This window comes from Pogona vitticeps, chromosome 1 (assembly GCF_051106095.1).
Source record: "Pogona vitticeps strain Pit_001003342236 chromosome 1, PviZW2.1, whole genome shotgun sequence".
Classification (NCBI taxonomy): Eukaryota; Metazoa; Chordata; class Lepidosauria; order Squamata; family Agamidae; genus Pogona; species Pogona vitticeps.
The window spans coordinates 308,712,052-308,734,065 of record NC_135783.1 but is presented as its reverse complement, the minus strand read 5'-3'; the positions used below and the strand labels follow the sequence as shown (position 1 = coordinate 308,734,065).

General features: G+C 41.8%; 1 protein-coding gene across 3 annotated transcripts in view; it reads right to left on the bottom strand.

Moving 5' to 3' along the window:
* The window catches only part of AQR (aquarius intron-binding spliceosomal factor), a 66,822-nt gene that overhangs the window by 30,492 nt on the left and 14,316 nt on the right, over positions 1-22,014 (bottom strand). For all 3 annotated transcript variants that reach the window (XM_072986317.2, XM_072986318.2, XM_078391955.1), the window contains exons 10-19: positions 19,861-19,925; positions 16,690-16,806; positions 16,216-16,329; positions 14,352-14,455; positions 12,274-12,376; positions 10,726-10,846; positions 9,819-9,960; positions 9,182-9,360; positions 7,421-7,588; positions 5,956-6,125 (exon numbers count right to left, since the gene is read on the bottom strand). In XM_072986317.2, coding sequence (XP_072842418.2) covers positions 5,956-6,125; positions 7,421-7,588; positions 9,182-9,360; positions 9,819-9,960; positions 10,726-10,846; positions 12,274-12,376; positions 14,352-14,455; positions 16,216-16,329; positions 16,690-16,806; positions 19,861-19,925 — 1,283 coding nt within the window. The remainder of the gene's footprint in view (positions 1-5,955; positions 6,126-7,420; positions 7,589-9,181; positions 9,361-9,818; positions 9,961-10,725; positions 10,847-12,273; positions 12,377-14,351; positions 14,456-16,215; positions 16,330-16,689; positions 16,807-19,860; positions 19,926-22,014) is intronic.

Sequence of the window (22,014 nt, the reverse complement as noted above, 5' to 3'; positions counted from 1 at the left end):
TGGAAGCCGCCCAGAGTGGTCGACCAGACCAGATGGGTGGGATATAAATCAAATAAATAAATAAAAAATAAAAAATCACTCCTCAGCACCTTGCTCCTTGCCTTCTGACTCCTCATCTCAACACAAACAGGCAGCAGTGCCCATTGCTCTCACTCAAGCCCTGACACATTGAGGTGGACTGTGATTCATCAGCCATGGAGGGCCAGAAGAGAGGTAGCGAAGGCAAAGGGCAACTCCTGTGCATTGACTTCAAAAGCAAAGGACCCAGCAGCAGTCCTTTGCTTTTGAGTTCACCACTGCAGTGTTTGCTACTATCTGTGGTTTCTGCCATCCACAGGAGATGAGCTTGAAACTTATCCCCTGCAGATATGATGGTACTATTGTACATGCATTCATCAGAAAAGATACTAATTGTAGGGAATACTTCAGGGCAATCTTCCCTCTCACTGTCATCCCCACTGGGGAAGAACCTTGCCCATCTGTGCACGGGGGGGGGGGCAGGGTTTCATTTAAAACCCAGAAGTAAATAGGCATTGACCCCCACTGCTGCTGCGTGGCACCGATGAAGCTCTGTGTGCACACACGCCTTAGAGGGAATGTTACTTCAGGGTGAATATTCTGTACACACAAACACATTATCATTTGTGCCGTATCTATGTTTCATTCTTCTGAACATCCTGGCCAGAAAAAAAAAATGTAAAAAGCAGCAAAACCAAAAAGAGAAGCAAGCAAAGAAATAAAAATAAAAAATCAAACCGGAAGAGAAGGAAGAAGGCAGAAGGTTATGTTTGTCTTTTTCGGAATTGCTGGCAAAATCCTGAAGTTGTATTTATTGTACAAATTAAATAGTGGAGATTTGTTACAAAAAAATAATAAACTTCTGCTTCCATGTTCTCAACCTCCTTCTATTTCTTATGAGTCATTGTGGCATCAGGAAATTTAATATTCTTTAGCAAATGCTGTCATGTCAAACTTTTTTTAAAAAGTTAATCTTACAATTTAAGACTGGAAGTGAATAGCAAACTTTGGCTTGTAAGTTAGCTTTTTTCAATAAAATATAATTATATTTAAATCACAGTGAGCGTTTGAGTAAGGTGTGGTTAATTAGAAATAAAAGCTTTCAACTTTTTCATGGCTACACTGGAGATGAGCAAGAGGCTTGAAAAGGTTTGTTCTTGTATCAGTATATCAGAGTTCATTACTATATCTGAATGTATCCACTGAGTGCAATAAAGATTTTATTTTAAAATTCAATGGCACTTTCTACCTTTTCCAAAATCCTAAGTTCTTATATCGGGATATGTATTTCACAGCCCACAAAACTGAGGGCTATGCCTGCAGATCCCAGACCTTCCCAGGCCAGTATCCCCTTCCGAGAGGGGAAACTGAAAAAGGAGAGTCACTGTTCATGAAAACCTTCAGCATCAGCAATTCTTTTATGTGTGTACATGCATATTTCTCATTTTTTGTGGTTGTGTTTTTTTTTTTTTGTTTTGTTTTGTTTTGTTTTGTTTTGGTAAACCAGAAGTGAATATCTCTTCCCCTGCGGTTCTGAACAGTTGTGATACAGTCACAGTTTGGAACAAGCCATGGCCTGCAGTTGCTCTTCAGGGATTAAAATTAGTTCTGGGAGTCCTAGAGTGTGCTTACTCTTGTCTAACATTAAAAACAATGTTCAGCACATCAGTGCACAGAATATAGCCAGTTCAATGTTACTTCTCTGCATTAAATGTTGAGAAATAACTGTCCTTGTCTAAAAGGACTACTTTGTCACTTCTACTGGGATGTGATTCAGACAAATATTGATTGCATCAACTAAGGACAGGCTGAGCAGCCTCAGGGAGTACCTATGTGAAAGAAGTAATATCTAAGGTGCTGGTAACATAGTTATTGACTCATGACAGAGATCTGCAAGAGTATAAAGGCCCAGAAATATGCTGCTGCAAATCATATCAACGGATAAAATATTGTTGCTTAGTGTAGTACATCTCCTTAGAGTGAGCACTGAACCAATGAGGATTTAGTGAATCAATTCTCTGCTAAGTTCCACTAACTCAAATGAGCCAACTCTAACTGCTATTTACTATGCTAAGGTAAGTCACAATTAGAGTAGGCCCATTTAAACCAATGAAGCTTACAGAGGAACTGCCTCACTAAAACCTCATTGATTTAACAGGCCTACACCAGCACAATTTACAATACAGTGGTGCCTCGCTAGACGATGATAATCCGTTCCACTGAAATAGCTCTTTAGAGAAATCATTGTCTAGCAAAAAGCATTTCCCCATTGGAAGGCACTGAAACCTGTTTAATGCGTTCCAATGGGGAAGAATCATCGTTGTCTAGTGAAGATCGGCCATAGGAAAGCTGCTTTGCAAACCGCTGATCAGCTGTTTAAATCGATGTCTTGCGAAGCTTAGGTCCCAAAAACACCTGTTTTGCGAGTGCGGAGGGAGCTGTCAAAATTGTCGTTTAGCGAAAATCGGTTTGTGAAGCAGGGACCAAACATTGTCCAGCGAAATTCCCCCATAGGAATCACTGTTTTACAAATCGCTATAGCGATCACAAAAAGTCAATGTCTAGCGAAAAAACTGTCATGCGGGGTAACTGTCTAGCGAGGCACCACTGTACTAAGCAACAAAATTTGGGCAAGTCTCTGGGAGAAAATAGTGACTGTATCCAGTCAGACAGTAAATTCACAGGATCACACAACAGTCCACCTATAGCAATATACAAACCTGGCCTGCAATATTACAGTGTTTGAAGTGTGTAACACATACATGTATTCATTTTAAAAAATAACAACACAAGATCACAGTCCTCTACTAATGAGCACTTGCTGCTCAGCATTACATGAGAAGCTTCTTTGATAAAAAGCAATGAAGAATCCCATCAAACTTCAAAGATTGTGAAAATCGATGCTGCATAAGCCTGCTTTGTCAGATGCATGGAGTATAGCTTCAGTGGGCACAGAATATAAAATGCCACAGAAATGCAAATAACACCAGCACACTGGTGATTTTAACAGTGGCCCTTAAGTACTGTATAACGGTCACCAGGAACTGCCAAGTACACCCAAGCACAAACAAGCAGATCTACTCATGCATTGCAAGAAAAGGCATTTGTCAAATCCAAATAGAACAGAAGAGTTTGACCTCTAGATATGCTATGGGATCTGTCACACTATTTTATGCCAGACCTGAGAGTGGCACAAGCAGTGTGTGCTAATTTGAACTCTTCCAAGGTTCAGTGAAAAGAGGCATAAACTCAAGGGAAGCAAGCATGATCAAATACAAAATGCTCCCTTCTAGTTCTCTGGCAGCCACATAAGACTTCAGGAAGAAGACTACTGCAGTTGACCCCAAATTACACACCGCCAGTAAGACAAGCCAAAATTCTGAAGTACAGTGAACTCTTTTACCATAAGATGCTTCTTTAGTCATGCCCTTCTCCAGTTTAAATGTGCACAGAATCAATAATACTTGAAGACCACTTGGTTTCTACCTCTCAGTCAGACTGGGACAAAGGAATTACTTGAAAAACTCAATCTATTCAATGGCAAAACGATACGGCCATCCCTTGCTTATTCACATACATTAGTGCAGTTCAAAACTGAAAATTAATGTCAGTCAGTTGAAACTTCTGTTTGGTCTATCTAGTTCCTGGTGGTTCAAACTCTTTTAAACAACCAACTCAGGACTGCTGACAAGTTTGTTTCTGCCCTCACACAGGCCTTATCTTAGCAATAGCTGAGGTACGTGGGATGACATGGTTTCATTCCTGCTTTGCTTCTGCAGCACGGAAGCACAGCCAGCATAAACTACTGTTAACTCCTTTCACACTAATCCCTCCTTAGACATGCCTTCAAAGGTCCCATGCATAGAATAAGTTGTGGAATATTCCTTTTAAGAATGAATACCATGGCATACTGCAGCTGTCCACAAGTGAACAGTGGTGATAAAACACCCCTGCTTATTCATGGATAGCTTTGACAAAGATGTTATTCATTCTGTTGTCTGAGCTATGCTCCAGAGGGATGTCAGAAGCACTGTGAGGGAAGGAAATGGTAGGTGTGTGCCACAGGAACATAGACATATGTGCTGGCCAAAGGCAAGCCAAAAACCACTACAGAGAGAACTGCACGGCCCAGATGGTTGAAGCCAGCAATATAACGACAGGTTATATTGCTGGCTTCATTTAGTCCAGTCGTGTCTGACTCTAGGGCAGTGATTCTTAACCTTTGTTACTTGGATGCTTTTGAACTGCAACTCCCAGAAACCCCAGTCAGGACAGCTGGTGATGAAGGCTTCTGGGAGTTGCAGTCCAAAACTCCTGAGTAACCCAAGGTTAAGAACCAGTGCTCTAGGGCACAGTGCTCATCCCTGTCTCCAAGCCGTAGAGCCAGCGTTTGTCCATAGACAGTTTCCGTGGTCACGTGGCCAGTGTGACTAGACATGGAGTGCCGTTACCTTCCCACTGTGGTGGTACTTATTTATCTACTTGCATTTACATGCTTTCAAACTGCTAGCTTGGCAGGAGCTGGGACAAGCAACGGCAGCTCACTCTGTCATGTGGATTCAATCTTATGGCTGCTGGTCTTCTGACCTTGCAGCACAGAGGCTTCTGAGGTTTAACCCACAGCGCCACCACGTCCCTGTAATTGTAGTTCTTCAAGCTCTAGAATCTTCTGATGAGGGTGTGATTCACAGAGGCCACGAAAAAGAACCAAACAGTGGCCTTGCTCCCCAACCACAGCAACCCCAAATACCAAGTCTGTTTGAAGAAGCAAGACACGAAGATCAAAACAATTAGTATTATGAAGACAGTTCTCATATATCAGCAACACTGTTGTCTCTAATAGCTTATACACAACCAACGTACATGTACAAATGGAATAATATGATTGCTTTTTCTTTTCTGTGACCTTGTGCAACTGCTAACAACAATAAACTAAACTGTGCATCTTCTGGGGCATATAAATCATTTAGTTCACAGATACAGAAGGAGACTACAGGTAAGCCAAAGTACCCAGGAAATAGTATCTAAAATGGCTAAGGACTCCTATTCTGTCTTGAATGTGTAATTTAATCTATGAAAAGCTCTATGCAGATTTAACCTTCATTCTCTTCTGCTTTCAAAGTTGTCCGTTGACTTGAATCTGCGAAACTATTTAAGTTGGTGTGTCAGCATACACCTAATACTGCATCAAATGGAGACCATCTAATGATCACAGAAGAAAAGGGACAGTTTTGCACAGATTGGCAACATCTTTCTCATCAATTTTAAGAGGAAGAAAGAGCTGTAATTTTTTTAACGGCACATGATTATGTTAGGTGACCTATAAAAATGGTAACATCCTGTCTTTCAAGAACTCTATTTATTTAATGGGTGATTAGTACAAAAGGAAAACAAACTCCAAAATACTAATGGAGTAGCCATAAGCAATAAAAGGCAAGAGGATGGGTCTACCAGAGCAAAATGCGACTGTCACACTTCGCTATTGCATTATGTTTGTGCTCCTGCCGCTGTCATGTTCATTTAATTTTGGAGACTGCATCAAATTTTCACATCTTTCTCCCTACAGGCTCAACGGAGAAATCAAGCTGTCTGCTATCTGCTTGACACACCACCAACATTTGTCATAAGTAAGACTGTCTTACCCTGTTTTGGATTATGCGAATAAGGAGGAATAGAGCAACTCTTCTCCAGGAAGAAGCTAGGCTGAATCTAATCCATTGGCTTATTGCTTAACATGAGAAAAATGGGAAATTGAAGCGATACCACCACATCATTCCTGTATTATCGGTTTGACTGACTGTATTCTGCTGGTAAGTAACTTTTCAAAACTCTGAAAGCTTGATTTTCATTTTCAGAAGAATACTTAACAGTGTTTGGAACAAGTAATTTCAATCACTATTTGCCAAAAAAGGAAAGGAAAGTAGTGCTGTAACTTACTTTAAAGTTGTTTTCTTTTGGTTTTCTTCTCATTATTATATTAAATGTCTCATAGACATCTTCGGCTCCATTTTGGATGGTATTGGTCATGTCCTGTTGATACTGATTAGGATCCAGGAAGACTCTGAATGTTCTTGAGTCACCTTTAAGCCTTGGTTTGGGTTCTGGTCCTGCTTGTAATGAAAACCAATAAAGTTCAATGTTGCTCAAAAAAATAAAAAAGAAAACAACTTGTACAAATGCATTTGATGCAGCAGTTCAGGTTATCACCAGTCCCCTCTAACTTATTCCAGTTCTTTCCTCTCACCTCCTTCTCTTCCTGCTTATCAGGACTGCCCCCCCCCCACTTTTTATCCCATCCAGTCACTCATGCTGCCAAGAACAGGCTATGCTGACTCTGACAGGGGAAAAAAGATGGGGCAAAGAATAAAAGGAATGCGCCAGGCAAGCCAGTTCCATCACTTATTCTCTGCTCCTTCCTACTTACTCTTCACGCCATCGTCACTCTACCAGCTCGTTTCCTCCACACGTAAAGATGATGGACCAGAGCTTTATTTGAACTTTAAATATTTGAAGCCCCACTAATTTCAAAAAGTTAAGCAGATACAGTAGCCAATTTCTTAAGTCTCATCTTTGGTAGGTTTAAAACAACAACAATTATAGACTGCATGGCCAAAAAGAATAAAGTAAACAAATCTATGGAACTGAAATAAATTACATTCACTGGCAGAGAATCAGCCGATCTCTAACAGAGGAGAGCTATCTCTGCCTTCATGGTATACACATTAAATTCTCCTTCATTCCTTTTTCACAAAAGCCCACATTAGCAATTTCCAAATTAAGTTTCACAATCTCACTATGAGTCTAGTGTACTCTGAGTTATTCGTAGCATAATCTGTCGTGGATTAGACTCCCAGGAGTGAGGATACCCCAAAAGCAGATTCTTCCTGCACCTCTATAAACCACATCACTACAGGAACACACTTCAGGAAGCACAGCTGCTCCGTTGCTAGGGGGATTTCCCTTTCTCAGGTAGCAATGGGTGCCAGCATAGACGCTATCTAGCCAACCACCACTTCTTCAGGGGATCCAGCTGTTCAAAAGAGGGTAAGCAAAGGTGTATCTGTGTGTGTGTGTGTGTGTGTGTGTGTGTGTGTGTGTGTGTGTGTGTGTGTGTGTGTGTGTGTGTGTGTGTGTGTGTGTGTGTGTGTGTGTGTGTGTGTGTGTGTGTGTGTGTGTGTGTGTGTGTGTGTGTCACAGTATGAGTGAAGCAAGCACCAAGGTTTCTTTTTTCACCACTAGAAGATACACCTGAAAAGCTTATGCGATACTTAAGGGTTTTTGTATTTGGCTGTCCTAAACATGTGTGCTGCATGGGGAACATCTGACAAATACCCACTTGCCACAGCCACAGGTGGCAGAACGCATGTTCACATTTCAAAAACTGATTCAAGCAATAACGTACCTTCTTCAATGACGCGTCCCTTATCATCCAACATGCCCTGGATTTCACAACCCCTGACGTATACCAAACCAGTCTGCTCAACAAACGGTTGCCTTCTATCGAACTTTGTACCATAAGGTTGTGTGGGTCGGACAGTAACTAAAAAACACACATCATGCTTGCGCAGACCTAAATGACAAAGTGAAAAAAAATGCATTTGCCTCATTTACTACTGCACAATGTTTTTATACACATAGTTTCAAAGGACAGGCAATTTTGTTCACTGAAAGCAACTACAGACTGTACTAATACTGCTTTTTTAAAAAAAAGACATTTGATGCGGTTACCCAAGAAAACTCCGTTTTGGTCTTCTTAGCTATCACTGTGTATATTCATTTATATATATGTATAGACAACTTCTTAGCTAGAAGTCTCAGCCAAAAATGCAGAATGAGGCATTAAGATGAAGTAAAAAAATACTGGCCTGTTTTAACAGGCAGCTCCTTACTGGTGTCTACCAGATTCCCTAATTCCTCTTGTCCTTGTCTGTCTTCTGCCTCATGAAGAGGAGGTAGGGGCTAGCCTACTGCCATGTTTCAAGGCACACTGCTTTGCAGTGTTTTGTAAAGATGAGTGGATGGTTCTTTCCCTCACGGGGGCTGCACTCAGAAGCAATGAGAGCAATTCCTACCAGTCTGAGAGCCTCCCAGACCGGATAGAGTAAGTAGACCTTCTCACCACACCAGGGCAGCAAGGAAGAAAAAAAAATCAGGCAGCTGCCTCACACAGAACTGGAAGGCATGCAAGGGCAGCAGAAATACCTTGGTTTTCCTGAGGTGAGCCCTGTGGGAGGCAAAAGACTAATCCTTTGTGTCAAGAGAAGAACCAACACGTTTGCTCACAATGTGCAGGCAACTGGTAACAAACGGCAAGGAAAGATTCTTAGCATCTTTATCACGTCCCACTCCAGTGCCAGGTGGTGAATGATCCGGCCCCATCCTTTGAGGTCAAGGGCCAGCTTTTTATCTCCTCTGAAGCTCGAATGCCCTCACAGGCATGTTTCACCCTGACATGAACCGCAAGGCTGACTCTTCCATCCTCCACCTCTCACCTTTTTTTGCATACGCAGGATCTGTCACCTCTCTCTGGGAATGAGACACCCCCCCCCCTCTCAAGGTTGGAGCTCTAGAGGGAAATCCCTGCTAATCTTCAACAAAACAACAAATACCTGTCCTACATCACAGGTTATTATATTGTTTTTAAAGCTTTGTGTAATGGCTTACTATCCACCTTCCAGTCCTTATCACATCCATTACTGGTTCTAGGACAGCAGCCAATTCAATGCGGAGAACAGGGCTTGGAACAGGAATCTTCCCAGGAATGCCCCTTTTTGCCCATCACTTCCGCATTTTCTGAGCAATAAAAATCTTATAACAGCAACTTCATAACAGTTGATTGGTATATCATAATAAATGTATAATGGCCCAAATCCTGTTGATTGACATACTAAATAGCACTGGATTAGGCCCAATGAATCAATGGGGATCTGATGAGTCAACCCCTCCATTAGTTCCACTGATTCAAATGAAATGGGCCTCTACTCTAATTGCAACTTACAGTACGACTCCCTTATCCATGGGGGATCAGTTCCAAGCCATGGATGCCAAAAAATGTGGATTATAGCAGACACTATTTTAATAGCAAACACTATACATAGGGCCAATTCTGGTAATGACTTTATAGAAATATATTTCCCTAGTTGCAGCTGCATGCATAGCCCACCTTCCCATTCATCCTTGATGTTGTCTCTCACATTCAAGTTCACCGTCACATCTGCTCGGACTCTCATGGGCCAATTTTCTCCTATGTTGGGCTTTGACACCTCTATCACTGTGAAAGAGACAATGGGCTGTGCCATTCGAGCCCATCCACCAAAGACGACACCTCCGTATTCAGACTGCCTGAAGAGCAAGATGTTTGGAAAATTAAAGGGAACAATTGTTGTGCTAGATTAATTAAGGACCCAGAGGCGCAAAAAATGACAAACTTGTTAATGAAATCATTTTGAAACAGGTACAGAAAGCTTTAGAAAGTATCACATGGCTACCAATGAACCTCACTGCTCAAAGTCAGGGAAAAACAGCCCAAACAGGATTAAAGAACAACACTTTTGCCACAGTTTTATACTGAGCAGATATTTGAGCATGGGGAAATTCTCTATCGACAGTATATAAACTTGCCTAACACTTTAAAAGAAAGGACACTCCTCCAGCATTCTTCTTATCATGATGATTTCTGATAGACCAAGAAATATTTAAGGTAAACAGATGGAGTGTCAGAGAACAAGCGCAAAAAAAATCATAAGCAGGGGAAAGCCTCCTTGAGTTGGTCATTTAGAAACAAGAGTTGCATTAATTACCATGGCTTCATCCTGCTGACACTGTCTTCAATGTCCTGTCTGATCTCATAAGTAGATTCTAGACGAAAGAGGTTGAAATTTCGCAGGAGGTAGTCATGAAGAGTCAGAAACTGTAAATTCAATTTCGGAAGGGCAAGACAGCCTAAGACGACAAGAAGAAAGACCAAAAAAGGATGGGGGATGAAAATGTTCTCTTTCGTTTATCCTAGGAATTATATTTTTCTATCTATACCACTTATACATGTAATTATTGTTGTTGTTACTACTATTATTAAACTGGATTGATAACACTGCACTTTGCACCTAACAAGCACCTGCAATGATATACAACAGTGATTTTTTCACTTGCTGCTTCCCTGAATTAAGGGGGAAGCATCCAGGGAAAAGGAAGAGTGCTAAGGGGTGCGGAGGGGCGCAGGAAACAAAGAAGCATGAAGAAGCTGGAGCTGCTGCCAGCTCAGTGAAAAAACAAAGAAAAGCGTCCACGTTGCTCCTGGCTGGTTTGGCAGCGCACCAAGCAGCCGCGGGGGCTACGGCGCACACTTTGGGAAGTTCAGATGTACAATAACATTAAAAGCTCACACAAAGCGATTAACTAAAGTATATAATAAAACTAACTAGCAGTGATGAACAGAAAAACATTAAACAAGAAGAGCCTGTTAGAGCAGGATAGTCTTTATTGCCTTAAATGTTCAGTCACTCACAAAGAGTTGATAAGCTTGGAAACATGCCTTTTCTGCAGTGCAATTCCCCAGAATATCCCAGCCAGCAAGCAGTCCAACAAAGTAATTTCCCCAAGCACTGGTTACTTTCCCATTCATGTGACTACTCCAACTCAGAATGAAGCATAAGGATCTGGGAATATGTAGAATATTTAGAAAATCTAAATACTTCTAAACAAGGATACCTTCTCCAGAACAGTATTCAGTTGGAACAATATTTTCATCCCAAATAATCTTCTCGGTGGGATATAAAGGCATCTGATTGAGCTGTTGAATTTGAGAAATTCGACGTTCATGCCGAGACACCTAGAAAACAGAAGCCTTTACAATATATCCTAAGAGAAATTATTGCTGTTCAAAGAGGGATGACCAAGAACTCTGTGACCCTTGATTTTTCACCAGCTTGTATAAGGCACACATTGAAAATTAAGTCACCTACAGCATATCAACAAAAAATCTGAACTATGAATTGTTTATGTCCAAGAAGTAATGATAAGATACGTGTATTGTCAGGTATTTATAATATTAAAAACATAAAGGGCCAGGATCTATTGCTAGTCCCAAACCAGAGTAGATGAAATGAACAAACGGGATTTATGTAAGTGTTGACTTGCCATTCAACAACTGATAGGCCATGGCACAATGTTTCAACTGAAGAACTGCAGTTAAGCCTCCAATCATGACTAGACTTTGATCCCAATGGGTTCAAGTAGCCAGTTCAAGGTCAACTTAGACTTTCATCCTTCCAAGGCTGGTAAAACGAGTACCCACCTCACTGGGGTGAAGGCCGGCAAGTAATTCTTTGTTTTATTATGCTGTGAAACTGCCCAGAGAGTCGAAAACAACAAACAACAACAGGTCTACTCTCGTTGAGACTAGCAATAGGATTTAAGCCTGTTGGCTAAGACCAAAGGCCAGCTTGCTTTACATAGCAGACACAGACCATGTTGGCTAGGGGGGAGCCATGGAGCGGTAGTTCCCCCCCTTGCAAAAAAGTAATTGTCCACACATTAAATGAGCCTTTATTAATCTGTCCTACGTCCTTTTAAAGCCATCTAGCCCAGTGGACATCACCTCACCTATAAATGATATGTCATGTGAAAATGAATACATTGTGTGGAAAAGACTTCTCTTGTGTTCTGAACATTAACATTCAAAACATGTTGGATATTCACTGTCATCTCTTTACATACAGAGGCACACCGACAACTTCAGACATGTTTGTGCTCAGAAACACAATGTGGACATCTAGGCACCCTGACAGTCACTACTCTTGGCTGACTACGTATCATGAACAGCTGGAGACGGGATAGGTGTTTTAAAACTATTTTTCAAGAGAGCTTGTTAGCCAAAAGCCTACAAGTGGTCCAAACAGGGTTTGATCAGGGCCTCTGTGAGCATGGGAAGTATCCAGTGATGCACTAGGATGTAAAGAAACGAAAACAAAAGAAGCACATCAGAGCTTTTGAGACCTGTGGCTCCTCCCATGGTCTCTTTCCACTGTCGCCCAATCCAAACTATTGCTTCTGGCCACAGGAATCACTAGAGCAGCCGGTGAGGGGCAGCTGGAAAGGAAGGGCAACTGCCGGGGTCACCTCAAAGGCTGCTACCTTCCAGACCTTTCATAAAAAGCCTCAATGGATTATTCAGCATCAAATATCATTGTGCAAACAGATATGCAAAAACACTTCCAAGTAAACAGAGGCAGTAAAATAAACCTTAGTGACATTTACCAATAATTCCAGAAGGACGTCTTTTCCATAGCTTGTATCTTCCCCTTCAGGTAGGGCTGGCAATAAGCAGAGATACGAGGCCACCTGGTGGAGTGTATTGGGACTGAACAATGAAGCCAAAACGTAAGGGTCATATATAGTTCTTGTGAAACAGAAGGAAAGCTCTTTAACGTCTTATTTTCACCAAGAAAGTAAAAAAGAAAAGACCAAAAAACTACCCTATGGGACTGGTAAACTAAAGAGTTTAAAACACTCTACTCAAGCTCTTCACCAGGGAACCCAACAGTGCCCACGTAACTCTAAACCAGCGTTCAGCACTAGATGCATGGGCTCGAATGAACTGGATCCAAGCCTCAGGGCTCTATGCTCTGCTTTTCGAGTAGCTGAGGGAAGACTCTTGTTGGCTTGCCTCTCACCTTTCACAAAAACCAACTACTCATTACATTCAAGTCAGAGATCGTGATTTAAAACAGGCTGCAGCAAAGTGTAGCCTGTGCACTGCATGCAGTTCTGTCCACCAGGCCCCAGGAACAAAAAAGAATAGGAAAAGAGGCCCATTTCTGCTCCTTAAACCCTCTAGGAGCAATCCTTTCAGTACAGAAAGTGGTTCTGGGCCCTCCAAGGCCCAAAACAAAACTGAACATTGAATTCTGGAAACCAGAAATGCCTCTTTTTTGCATTTCATCCACGATGCAGGCAGCAGTGGGATCCAGACCCTCCAAATTTGCTCACTCTGATTTAAAATAAATTCTGGTCGCCCACAGTAGCAAAACAATCTAGGGTTTAACCTTTAATTCAAATCTATAGGACAAGCCAGCATTTGTGTAAGGCAAAAGGGAAACATAAAAGTAGTCCTTTCTAGGTGTGCGGAAGGAGAAGAGCTGTGTGTGCATATATGAGCTTTGTGTTTGGTTTGATCTGAGATTGAGTCTCTCAATCGCTAAAGCCTGGCTTAGAATTAGAAATAAAGCAGATCACTATCAATTCAGACTCTTCTTTAACAAAATACAAGTAGAAAAACCTATAATCAAAGATATTTTGTAAAATGACAAGCAAACAAACTATGTAGGGAAATATGCAGTTTCTTTCAACATTCAAAATTCCAAATTAGAGCTGTATGCTTCAGAACAGATAAACATTTACACATACACTAGGAAATTCTGCTTTTAAGATGCTCATATTATCTTCCTTATTTAAAACTCTACACCAACTTGAGAGGAATAAGCTAATAATCTCCCCAAATTTTTGAGGTCGTAGGTAAGAAAATTTATCCACTGCTCACAAAACTGGAGGGCAGAAATATTTACTTCACTGAGCACTTCAGCCAGAATATTTAACAAAATATTTAGGCTTAGTTTAAAAAATCATTAGCACTTGTAACTGTTGCTTGAAGAGCATGATTAATAGGAAATAGACATACCGTATTTTAACGTGTATATAACCTCCCCAATGTATGACACAACCCCCTAATTTGACCCTTGATTGAGGTGAAGGAGCAGTTAATGGGCAACTGTTCCTCCACCTCCGTCTCCTGCTGCTGCTGTCTCCGCTGCCTGCCCAATTACCTCCTCCAGTGTGACTGCCGACTGCCGGGGCTCACCTCCAGGCGCTGCCTTGTCCCCTGCCTTAAGGAGATTGTGGGAGGAGATTATCTGGTGATGCAGGAAGAGGCGCCCAGGAGTGCTTGTTTGCCTCCGCCTCTGCCTCCACCACCGGAGGGGACAAGGCGCCGATGTGAGCTGAGCCCCACTGGAGATGGTGATCGGGCGAGTGGGGGAAGCAGCAGCAAGAGGCGCCCGAGCACGTGTGAATGCTCATTCACCTTTGTCTCTGCCTCCTTCTGCTGCCACCGCCTCAGGGCCACCAGAGGAGACAAGCCATGAGCTCTGGAAGAGGCAAATGGGCAGCAGCAGCAAGAGGCACCCGAGCGTGTGTGACTGCTTCCTTCCGTGTATAAAATGACACTCAAGTTTTCCTCTAATTATTTTAGGGGAAAGTGTCATTTTATACACAGTAAAATACGGTACACAAAATAAAACCAGTAAACACTAGTGGGTGCTGGAAAATAATAAACTTACCTTAGAGGCCCAAAAAGTTTTACTAGGGAATCACGCGTATCTACAGCAGACACATTTGAGAGCGCAAAATTGTAGAGTTCTGGGAAATGCGCAAAAGCAGCTCTCTAGAAATCAACCAAGAATTGGGATAAGAATATAAAGAATCTTTAGCAAACAACTCAACACATATTATGCTCTGCAACATAACAGGCTAAGCACAGACCTTAGGGAGACAATACTGAGCAAAGGCTATGAGATGAGAAAAGTAGGATGGCAATTCCTCATTTTCTGTTAACACACAATAACATACTTCCTTATTATGAGGCACTTTCTTCCTCAAGATCGCATGGCATTCCCATTCCCTCCCTTTCCTCTGCTGTTTCTTTTTTCCTGGATTTTCAAACAATAAGCTGGCTGAGGCAAAGAACTGTCCCTTCCTGTACTTGATCAAGTTGGCACAGCCTCCAAGCACAGCTGAAACGACATGAGCCATAAGCACATCTTCCCATCTTAAAAATGGCCAGGCATTCCATTCCTGTCTCAGAAGTTCTACAAGGCTAAGTCACAAGTCCCTCTCCGAGCATGTAATAACTATGGAGAAGACAGAAGCTTCCATAACGCATATATCATTCCACTTTTCTTCAACATAGCTACTGGTCAAAAGCCAAATGGTGAATCACAAAGACTGCTGAAGCACAGATGTACACGACAGAACTCTCTCAAAGCTAAGATGTGATTCAAAATTTTGGACAAATGACATTTCACTCTGCCTGGCCCCGATCCTTCTGAAAAAAGAAATGTACTTTGTGACAAAGATGCGTGCAGACAAACTGAGTCTAAAGATTAAACCTCCCATCTGTGATACACACATGACTTATATCACATCTGATGCTCACTTGCTGGATTTTAAATCACAGGGTTAAATCCAGTTCCTGCATCCCCTGGACAGAAAGGTCCTCCATATGGAAGGAGCCTCTAAATGATTTTCAGGGATCTCCGTTTTCAGGGTATGGGATGGGCTGTCACAAGGAAATGTTTCTACTAGCATAGATGTGCATGTTATAATCTGGGCTTATCCCCCACAATATGAAGAGCTGGGAGTGATTTTACATGTCATTTCATCCAAACCCCTCTCTCATCCAGCTTCTCTGCATGCCTCTTGTGATGTACAGACCACAGGTTATAGATTGTTGGACTGAATACTATGTAAACAGGACATTTTCAAATGGGCAAATATCAGGAAAGGATTAGTGCATTATGCAGGATGTGCCAGAATGATTCCAATTCCCCACGGCTTATACTGACTGATACCTGCACACCTAAATCTTCAGTCTCATGTCCTCAGTAAGTTGTAGTCCAAGCATGCAAAATTTCCAGGATGATCACTAATTTGAGCTTCATGGTGCAGTGGTTAAACTGCAGTACTGCAGTAAAAAGTCTGCTCATGGTCCAGGTTCAATCCCATGTAGCCAGCTTGAGGTTCTCTCAGCCTTCCATCCTTCTGAAGTCAGTAAACTGAGTACCTGGCGGGGGGCTATGTGTAGCCTGGATAATTAATTTGTAAACCTCCTAGAGAGTGCTTTAAGCACTATGGGGCAGTATACACACAGCATGATTTGATTAATTCTCCTTTAATCACAAGACCAGGCATAATTCCTAGGCTTATAAGTGAGCTGTCTTTTTCTAATTTATCATAGCCCCATATCAAAGTATCCAATATTAGGTCTATGTGAGGCTCTCAGTAATTTTAAATTGAACTGAATGAGAATCTGTATCAAGTACTAGCAATGACATTTTGCAATTTCTGCAGAAGAGACTGAACAAAAGACATGCCAACAGAAGGCTTGGCAAACTTTCAGCTTTTGAAATGAACAGCTTTAAATACCTGGAGGGAAGTAATTCTATCATAGTGAATTGTGGTCATCTCATTTTCTGTCAAGGCATTTCCCGTCTGATCATTAATTTCAAAGCCAGTGTAGAACTTGAGCATGTCTAAAAGCTGAAAGAACAATTTAAGAAACCATTTTTCAGTACAATGTTGTGTAAGAGCACTTTCTGAATTTGTTCCACAAAATATTTAAAGGGATTCTGACAAGCTCGGACCCCTACGCCTCTTCAAGGGACAGGCGCAATTCCTGAAAGGACACAGTACTGCAAAACCAGTCCATGACAGCAAGAGACTGGGCGATGAGCTAATCTCCACTGTGTTGTGAACTCCAATATAATCACTTGCTAGGAAGGCCAGCAAGTGTTAATCCTTTGCCATAGCAATACTGTGGTAGTAGTATCACACTACCTTGGCTAGCAAATCTTTTGAGATACTCAAGGAAGTACCATGAAGGATAAAAGCCAGTCTCACCTGACAGAAAAGATGGCCTTCTTTTTCCCTTTTAGCTAGGCTGGATAAATAACAATGCACCACAAGGTGAGAATCATCTAGTACAGTATTAAACCAGCGTCGTGTTGGAAGCAGAGCCTAGAAAAGAAAACAGTACATTATCACTCAACCTTGAGTGTAACAATGTTGGGGCAGAAAGGTTTAAAAGTAGAAAAATTCTTAGAATCCATTGGCTGAAATCCTACTGCTGTGTTATACAGGTGGAAAACACTGAAACACCCACTTGCTTCCACCAACAGTTGAAGTCGTGCCTTGACTTACGAACTTAATCTGTTCCAGAAGATGGTCGTAACTCGAATTGGTCGTAAGTCAAAGCACCGTTTCCCATAGGAATGCATTGAAACCCCATTAATACGTTCCGGCTGGGAAAAAAACTCCAAAAAACAAAACCACACAGCAAGCGCCATTGGAATATACTGGGGCCGGGGGGAAAAATCACCAAAAAACCACAGCAAACCCCACTGGAAAGCGCTGGAGCCAGAAAAAAAACCCCAAAACAAACAAATAGAACAAACCCCATCCAAACATGGTGGGGCTGGAAAAAAAAATCACCAAAAACCAAAACACAGCAAGCCCCATCAGAACACCCTGGGGCCAAAAAAGAAAAAAAGAAAAAAAAAAGAATCACCAAATAAAAAAACAAACAGAACAAGCCCAATCGGAATGTGCTGGGGCTGGGCGGAAAAATCACCAAAAAAACCACACAACACAGCAAGCCCCATCAGAATGCACTGGATCAAAACAAAACAAAACAAAAAACAAAAACAAAAAAAACACCACACATACCAAAAAACAAAACAAAAATCACAGTACAGAAACATAACCCACCGCCCAGCCCAAACTCACCCTGCAAAACCCTGTATTCACTCAGAACAGGCATTTTAAAAAGCAGAAAGCAGCACCAGGCAGTCCGAAACCTCCTCCAACGCATTCTCTCTAACCATTGGGGCAAAAAAGCTACAAAGAAGCAGCCTTTCCCCCAACTAATGGTTAGTAATTTAAATTCCCCGCCTTTTCCCCAACTACTGTAGAAGCAAAATTTTGCAGCCGGAGCTGGTTGTAACTCGAAATGGTCGTAAGTAGGGACGTTCGTAAGTCAAGGCACCTTGATTGTGATTCTCAACAGGTTTTGGATGGGCAGAACATAGTTACGAGTACTAAACACTCAGTACTGATTTTTCCCCCCTAAAAAGGAGAAACAACTATATTTGTTCCCACTGCAGTAATCTGGTCAGAACTCACGTTTTGTTTTTATCCAAGTCAACATTGATTGGGGACAAGTTTGAGTAGTTTACCCTCTATCATAATATAGATGCAACCAAATAAGAAACAGTAAAATGTCTTGGGGGGAGAAAACAGACCTCAAGTCTATGTAAAGACACTCAGTTCAGATGGGACAGGAGAACCAATGTGATGGCTTTTTATGGCCTATTTCTGGTTTGCCAGTTCTGATCAGCTTCAGAAACTATCTGAACTCTTTTAACTCTCCTGTAATGCCTTCAGCGCTGAAAGAAATAACATGAAATGTTCTTCTGCATGGCATTTTGGCTCAGATCCACCAGCATCCCAGCTGCATACCTAACAAACCCTCTCTCTGAGGACAGAACCCTGTGGCTCACAGCAGCTGAAGTCAATGGCTCCAACTATTGGAGACTTCTATACTGTATGGGTAAAAACTCCAACTATTGGAGGCTTATATATGGGTAAAAACTAAGATTCTTGAACTGAAATCATTTTATTTATTTATTTATTCCATTTATACCCCAGCCTATCTGGTCATTGTGACCAATTTAAATTATTTTAAATTATTTTAAAATAAATAACCAGTATCCTCTAACAGTAACTTTTGGAAAAGCCTGGAGAACACTACTAATATCAGTATTTACACTGCTTCCATTTTAAGAGCACGACTGCTTCTCATGATGTAGACACCACAGGGAAGCTGCTTGAAATAGGAAGCTCTTTCTGTCCCTGACATTTTCCCATCACAATACAACCCCTCTCCCCCTTCTTGTCTGAGAAATCACAATGACAGTTCTGGTTGCCGCGTCTCAAAAGGGGAGTTACAGAGCTTGGGCTTCTGTGAAGGGAAATAATGAGCAGCGGAAAAAAAAAAAACAGGAGAAGCTAGAACATCAACAGAGTTTCATTCAGCTCTGGTGAGCCATTATCTTTAAAGACACATCTTACTGCAGGTGTTTTATTTTGCAACAGCCTTTTAAAAAAATCCCACACTACGATTCATTCTTTTAAAATAGTTTGTTAAGTGTATGCCCACTTCATTATGACATAGTTACATGTTTAAATCTTAATGCTCTTTATTACTATTGAAAGCAGCTTTTAACGCACATCATGAACAATAAAGATGCACAGTTACAGTGCATCTCTGAGGGCCTAAAAACAACATTGTCTATTTTAGTTACAGTTCAAATACTTTGTCTGAATCCTGGACAGCCACTGCAGTCAATGAACAAACAATGCAAAGTGAGGTGGACCAACAATCTGAGTCAGCATAAGACCACCATGAAGCACCAAGGATCTCCAGATAGGGCTAGGAAAGAATTTTGCCTGAACCTCTGGGGAGCAGCTGCTGGTCATCACTGAAAACACTGAGCTAGGTCATACATAGATGGCGAATCTATGGCATGTGCACCACAGCTGGCACGTGGAGCCCTTTCTGCCGACACGCAAGCCGTAAACTGTCGGATTGCTAATCGCCCCCGCCCCCGTGCAGCCAAACCTGAGAAGGCAGCTGTAGCCGCAGTGCTGGCGCCTTAGCAGGCGGACCCGGAACAGCTAGCACTGGTGGCAGATCCAGAGTGGGGTCTCGAGGCACCTCCGTGCCTGGGATTCCCCCTTCCGGTTCTGCTGCCGCCACTCCACCCACTGGGTGTTTTCTTTCCTTTTTTCTTTTTTTCCCGTTTGGGTACGCAAGCCGCCTAGAGTGGGCCGTGGGTCCAGATAGGCGGGATATAAATCAAATAAATAAATAAATAAATAAATAAAAAAGGTTCGCCACCATTGAGCTAGATGGACCAATGGCCTGATTCAGTTTTTAGGCAGTTTCCTATATTATCAAGCAGCCTGGATTATATCGTACATAATTTGTTATTTACCCTACTGTCAACATACCTCCAGATCTATCATGAGTTCAATGAATCTTTCACAATAGTGGACTTTATCCATAGAGACAGGACCTAAAAACAAACACAGTTATGAAGTAATTGATGAATAGTGCTTCCACACAGAACCCTGAATCCAACTCCTATTGCTTTTCAGTTGCTTCAAAATTCTGGGTCCTAAGAGAATTCTGTGTATGGACGACACCTTTACCACTTCCAAATACTGTGTCTTACCAGATAAATCCAGAAAAAGCCTTTCTTCTAATTCTGAAGGATTAGGGATTTCTAGAATCTTAAGCTTTTTGGAATTCAGTCATAGTAGAAATGTCCTCATGTAGGGAATTTCACATCTAAAAGCTATCTCTAAAATCCTATTGCCAGGATGGATTTGATTTAAATCAAACTGATTTAAATAAATATGATTTAAATCAAAATTTAAATTTTAAAAGTCTGAATTTTTGGCGATTTAAATAAAAATGATTTTTTCATTTAAATCATGATTTTAATTGATTTTCTTTTAAAAAAACATTGACTTTTATCCACCCTGCCTATTGCCAATACTGTACAGTGGTGCCTCGCACAACGAGCGCACCGTAGAGCGATGAATTCGCTCTACGGTGACGCTTTTGCGATCGCTAAAGCGATCACACAACGATGGCCCCAATGGGCGAAAATCGCAGAGCGAAGGTCGGTAAGCTGACTGCTTACCGACCTTCGCTTTGCGACCCGCCGATCAGCTGTTCGGCGGGTAAAAAATGGCCGCCGGAACAGCCGAAAGGGGCCGGGGCGCAGCGTTTTCGCGCCCTTGGTAAGCAAGGGGAGCGCGCGAAAATGCTGCGGAAGCCCCGAAATGGCTGCGCGTAACCATTTCGGGGCTTCCGGCAGCGTTTTCGCGCGCTCCCCTTGCTTACCAAGGGCGCGAAAACGCTGCGCCCCGGCCCCTTTCGGCTGTTCCGGCGGCCATTTTTGACCCGCCGAACAGCTGATGGCAGCCATTTTGGCGCCCTCATTCTGCGAGGGGAGGGCGCGAAAATGGCTGCCGCCTATGGAGGAACTTCGCTGAACGGTGAGTTTGAAAGCCATAGGAACGCATTGAACAAAGTTCAATGCGTTTCTATGGTTTTTTCCCTCCCGCACAGCGATGTTTCTCACAGCAAAGGTTAATCCGGAACGGATTAACCTCGCTGTGCGGGGCACCACTGTATATGATTGCAAAGGGAAATTGCTTAAGTCTCGGTGACAAACTGCTGCTCCTTGTTAAGATATTGGTGGCGCTCTTAAATATGTGTTTGATCATGTGTCTGGCATATGGCTAGGAATAGTGGCAGCACCTTGCTAATGAGCAGCAATCTGCCATCAAGAGTTATATGATGTCCCTTACACAAATGTGAATTAGCAACAAGACTCTGGTCCATATGTTTAGATACTGCTTCCCACAATAAAAGCAAACCAATATACTTGCTTATTCCTCCTTTGGGAAGTTCAAATAAAACTTGTTATTTGAAAAGGTAATGTCTAAAGACTGCTAAAGCTTAGTATAACTTTAAAAAAAAACCTTAACAGGTCCACATGATCAGAAAATAATTGTAACAATATGTTTGTGGTAATATGTAGATACATTTCTTAGTATGTTAATATATACATTTGCATTAAGATCAGTGGTCACCGTTTGTTCGCAAGTAATTAGAGATCTAGATACTTTGAAAGAGTAGATCTCGGAAGTGCCAAGTTCAATTCCGTACTGGTACTATCTTGCCTTTCCAGAGGGATCAAGGTGCATTACATTTAAAGAGAACCAACATGTAAAATACTAAATAAGCTTGCTCTTCTTCAACTTTTATGATTAATGAAATTAAAATCTAACCCAGTGATAATACTACGACTCCACTAGTTTCTCCATTTTTCACATTTTTTGGAAAGAGCATCTGGTTTGCATCCCAATGATCCTCAACAAAGCAATAAAAATAATAATCAATGCACCATTTAGACAGGATATTAGGATGAGAGACAATATGGGGAAGCATAATCTACTCTGTGGCATTAGGTTCAAATTACAACAATGCAGAAAAAACCACTGTTACCTACTTTCCCCTACAACTGACATTTTCAAAAGAAAAATTTTAAAAATATTGTAAGAACTATAAGCAGGGATAGAACAGAAGAA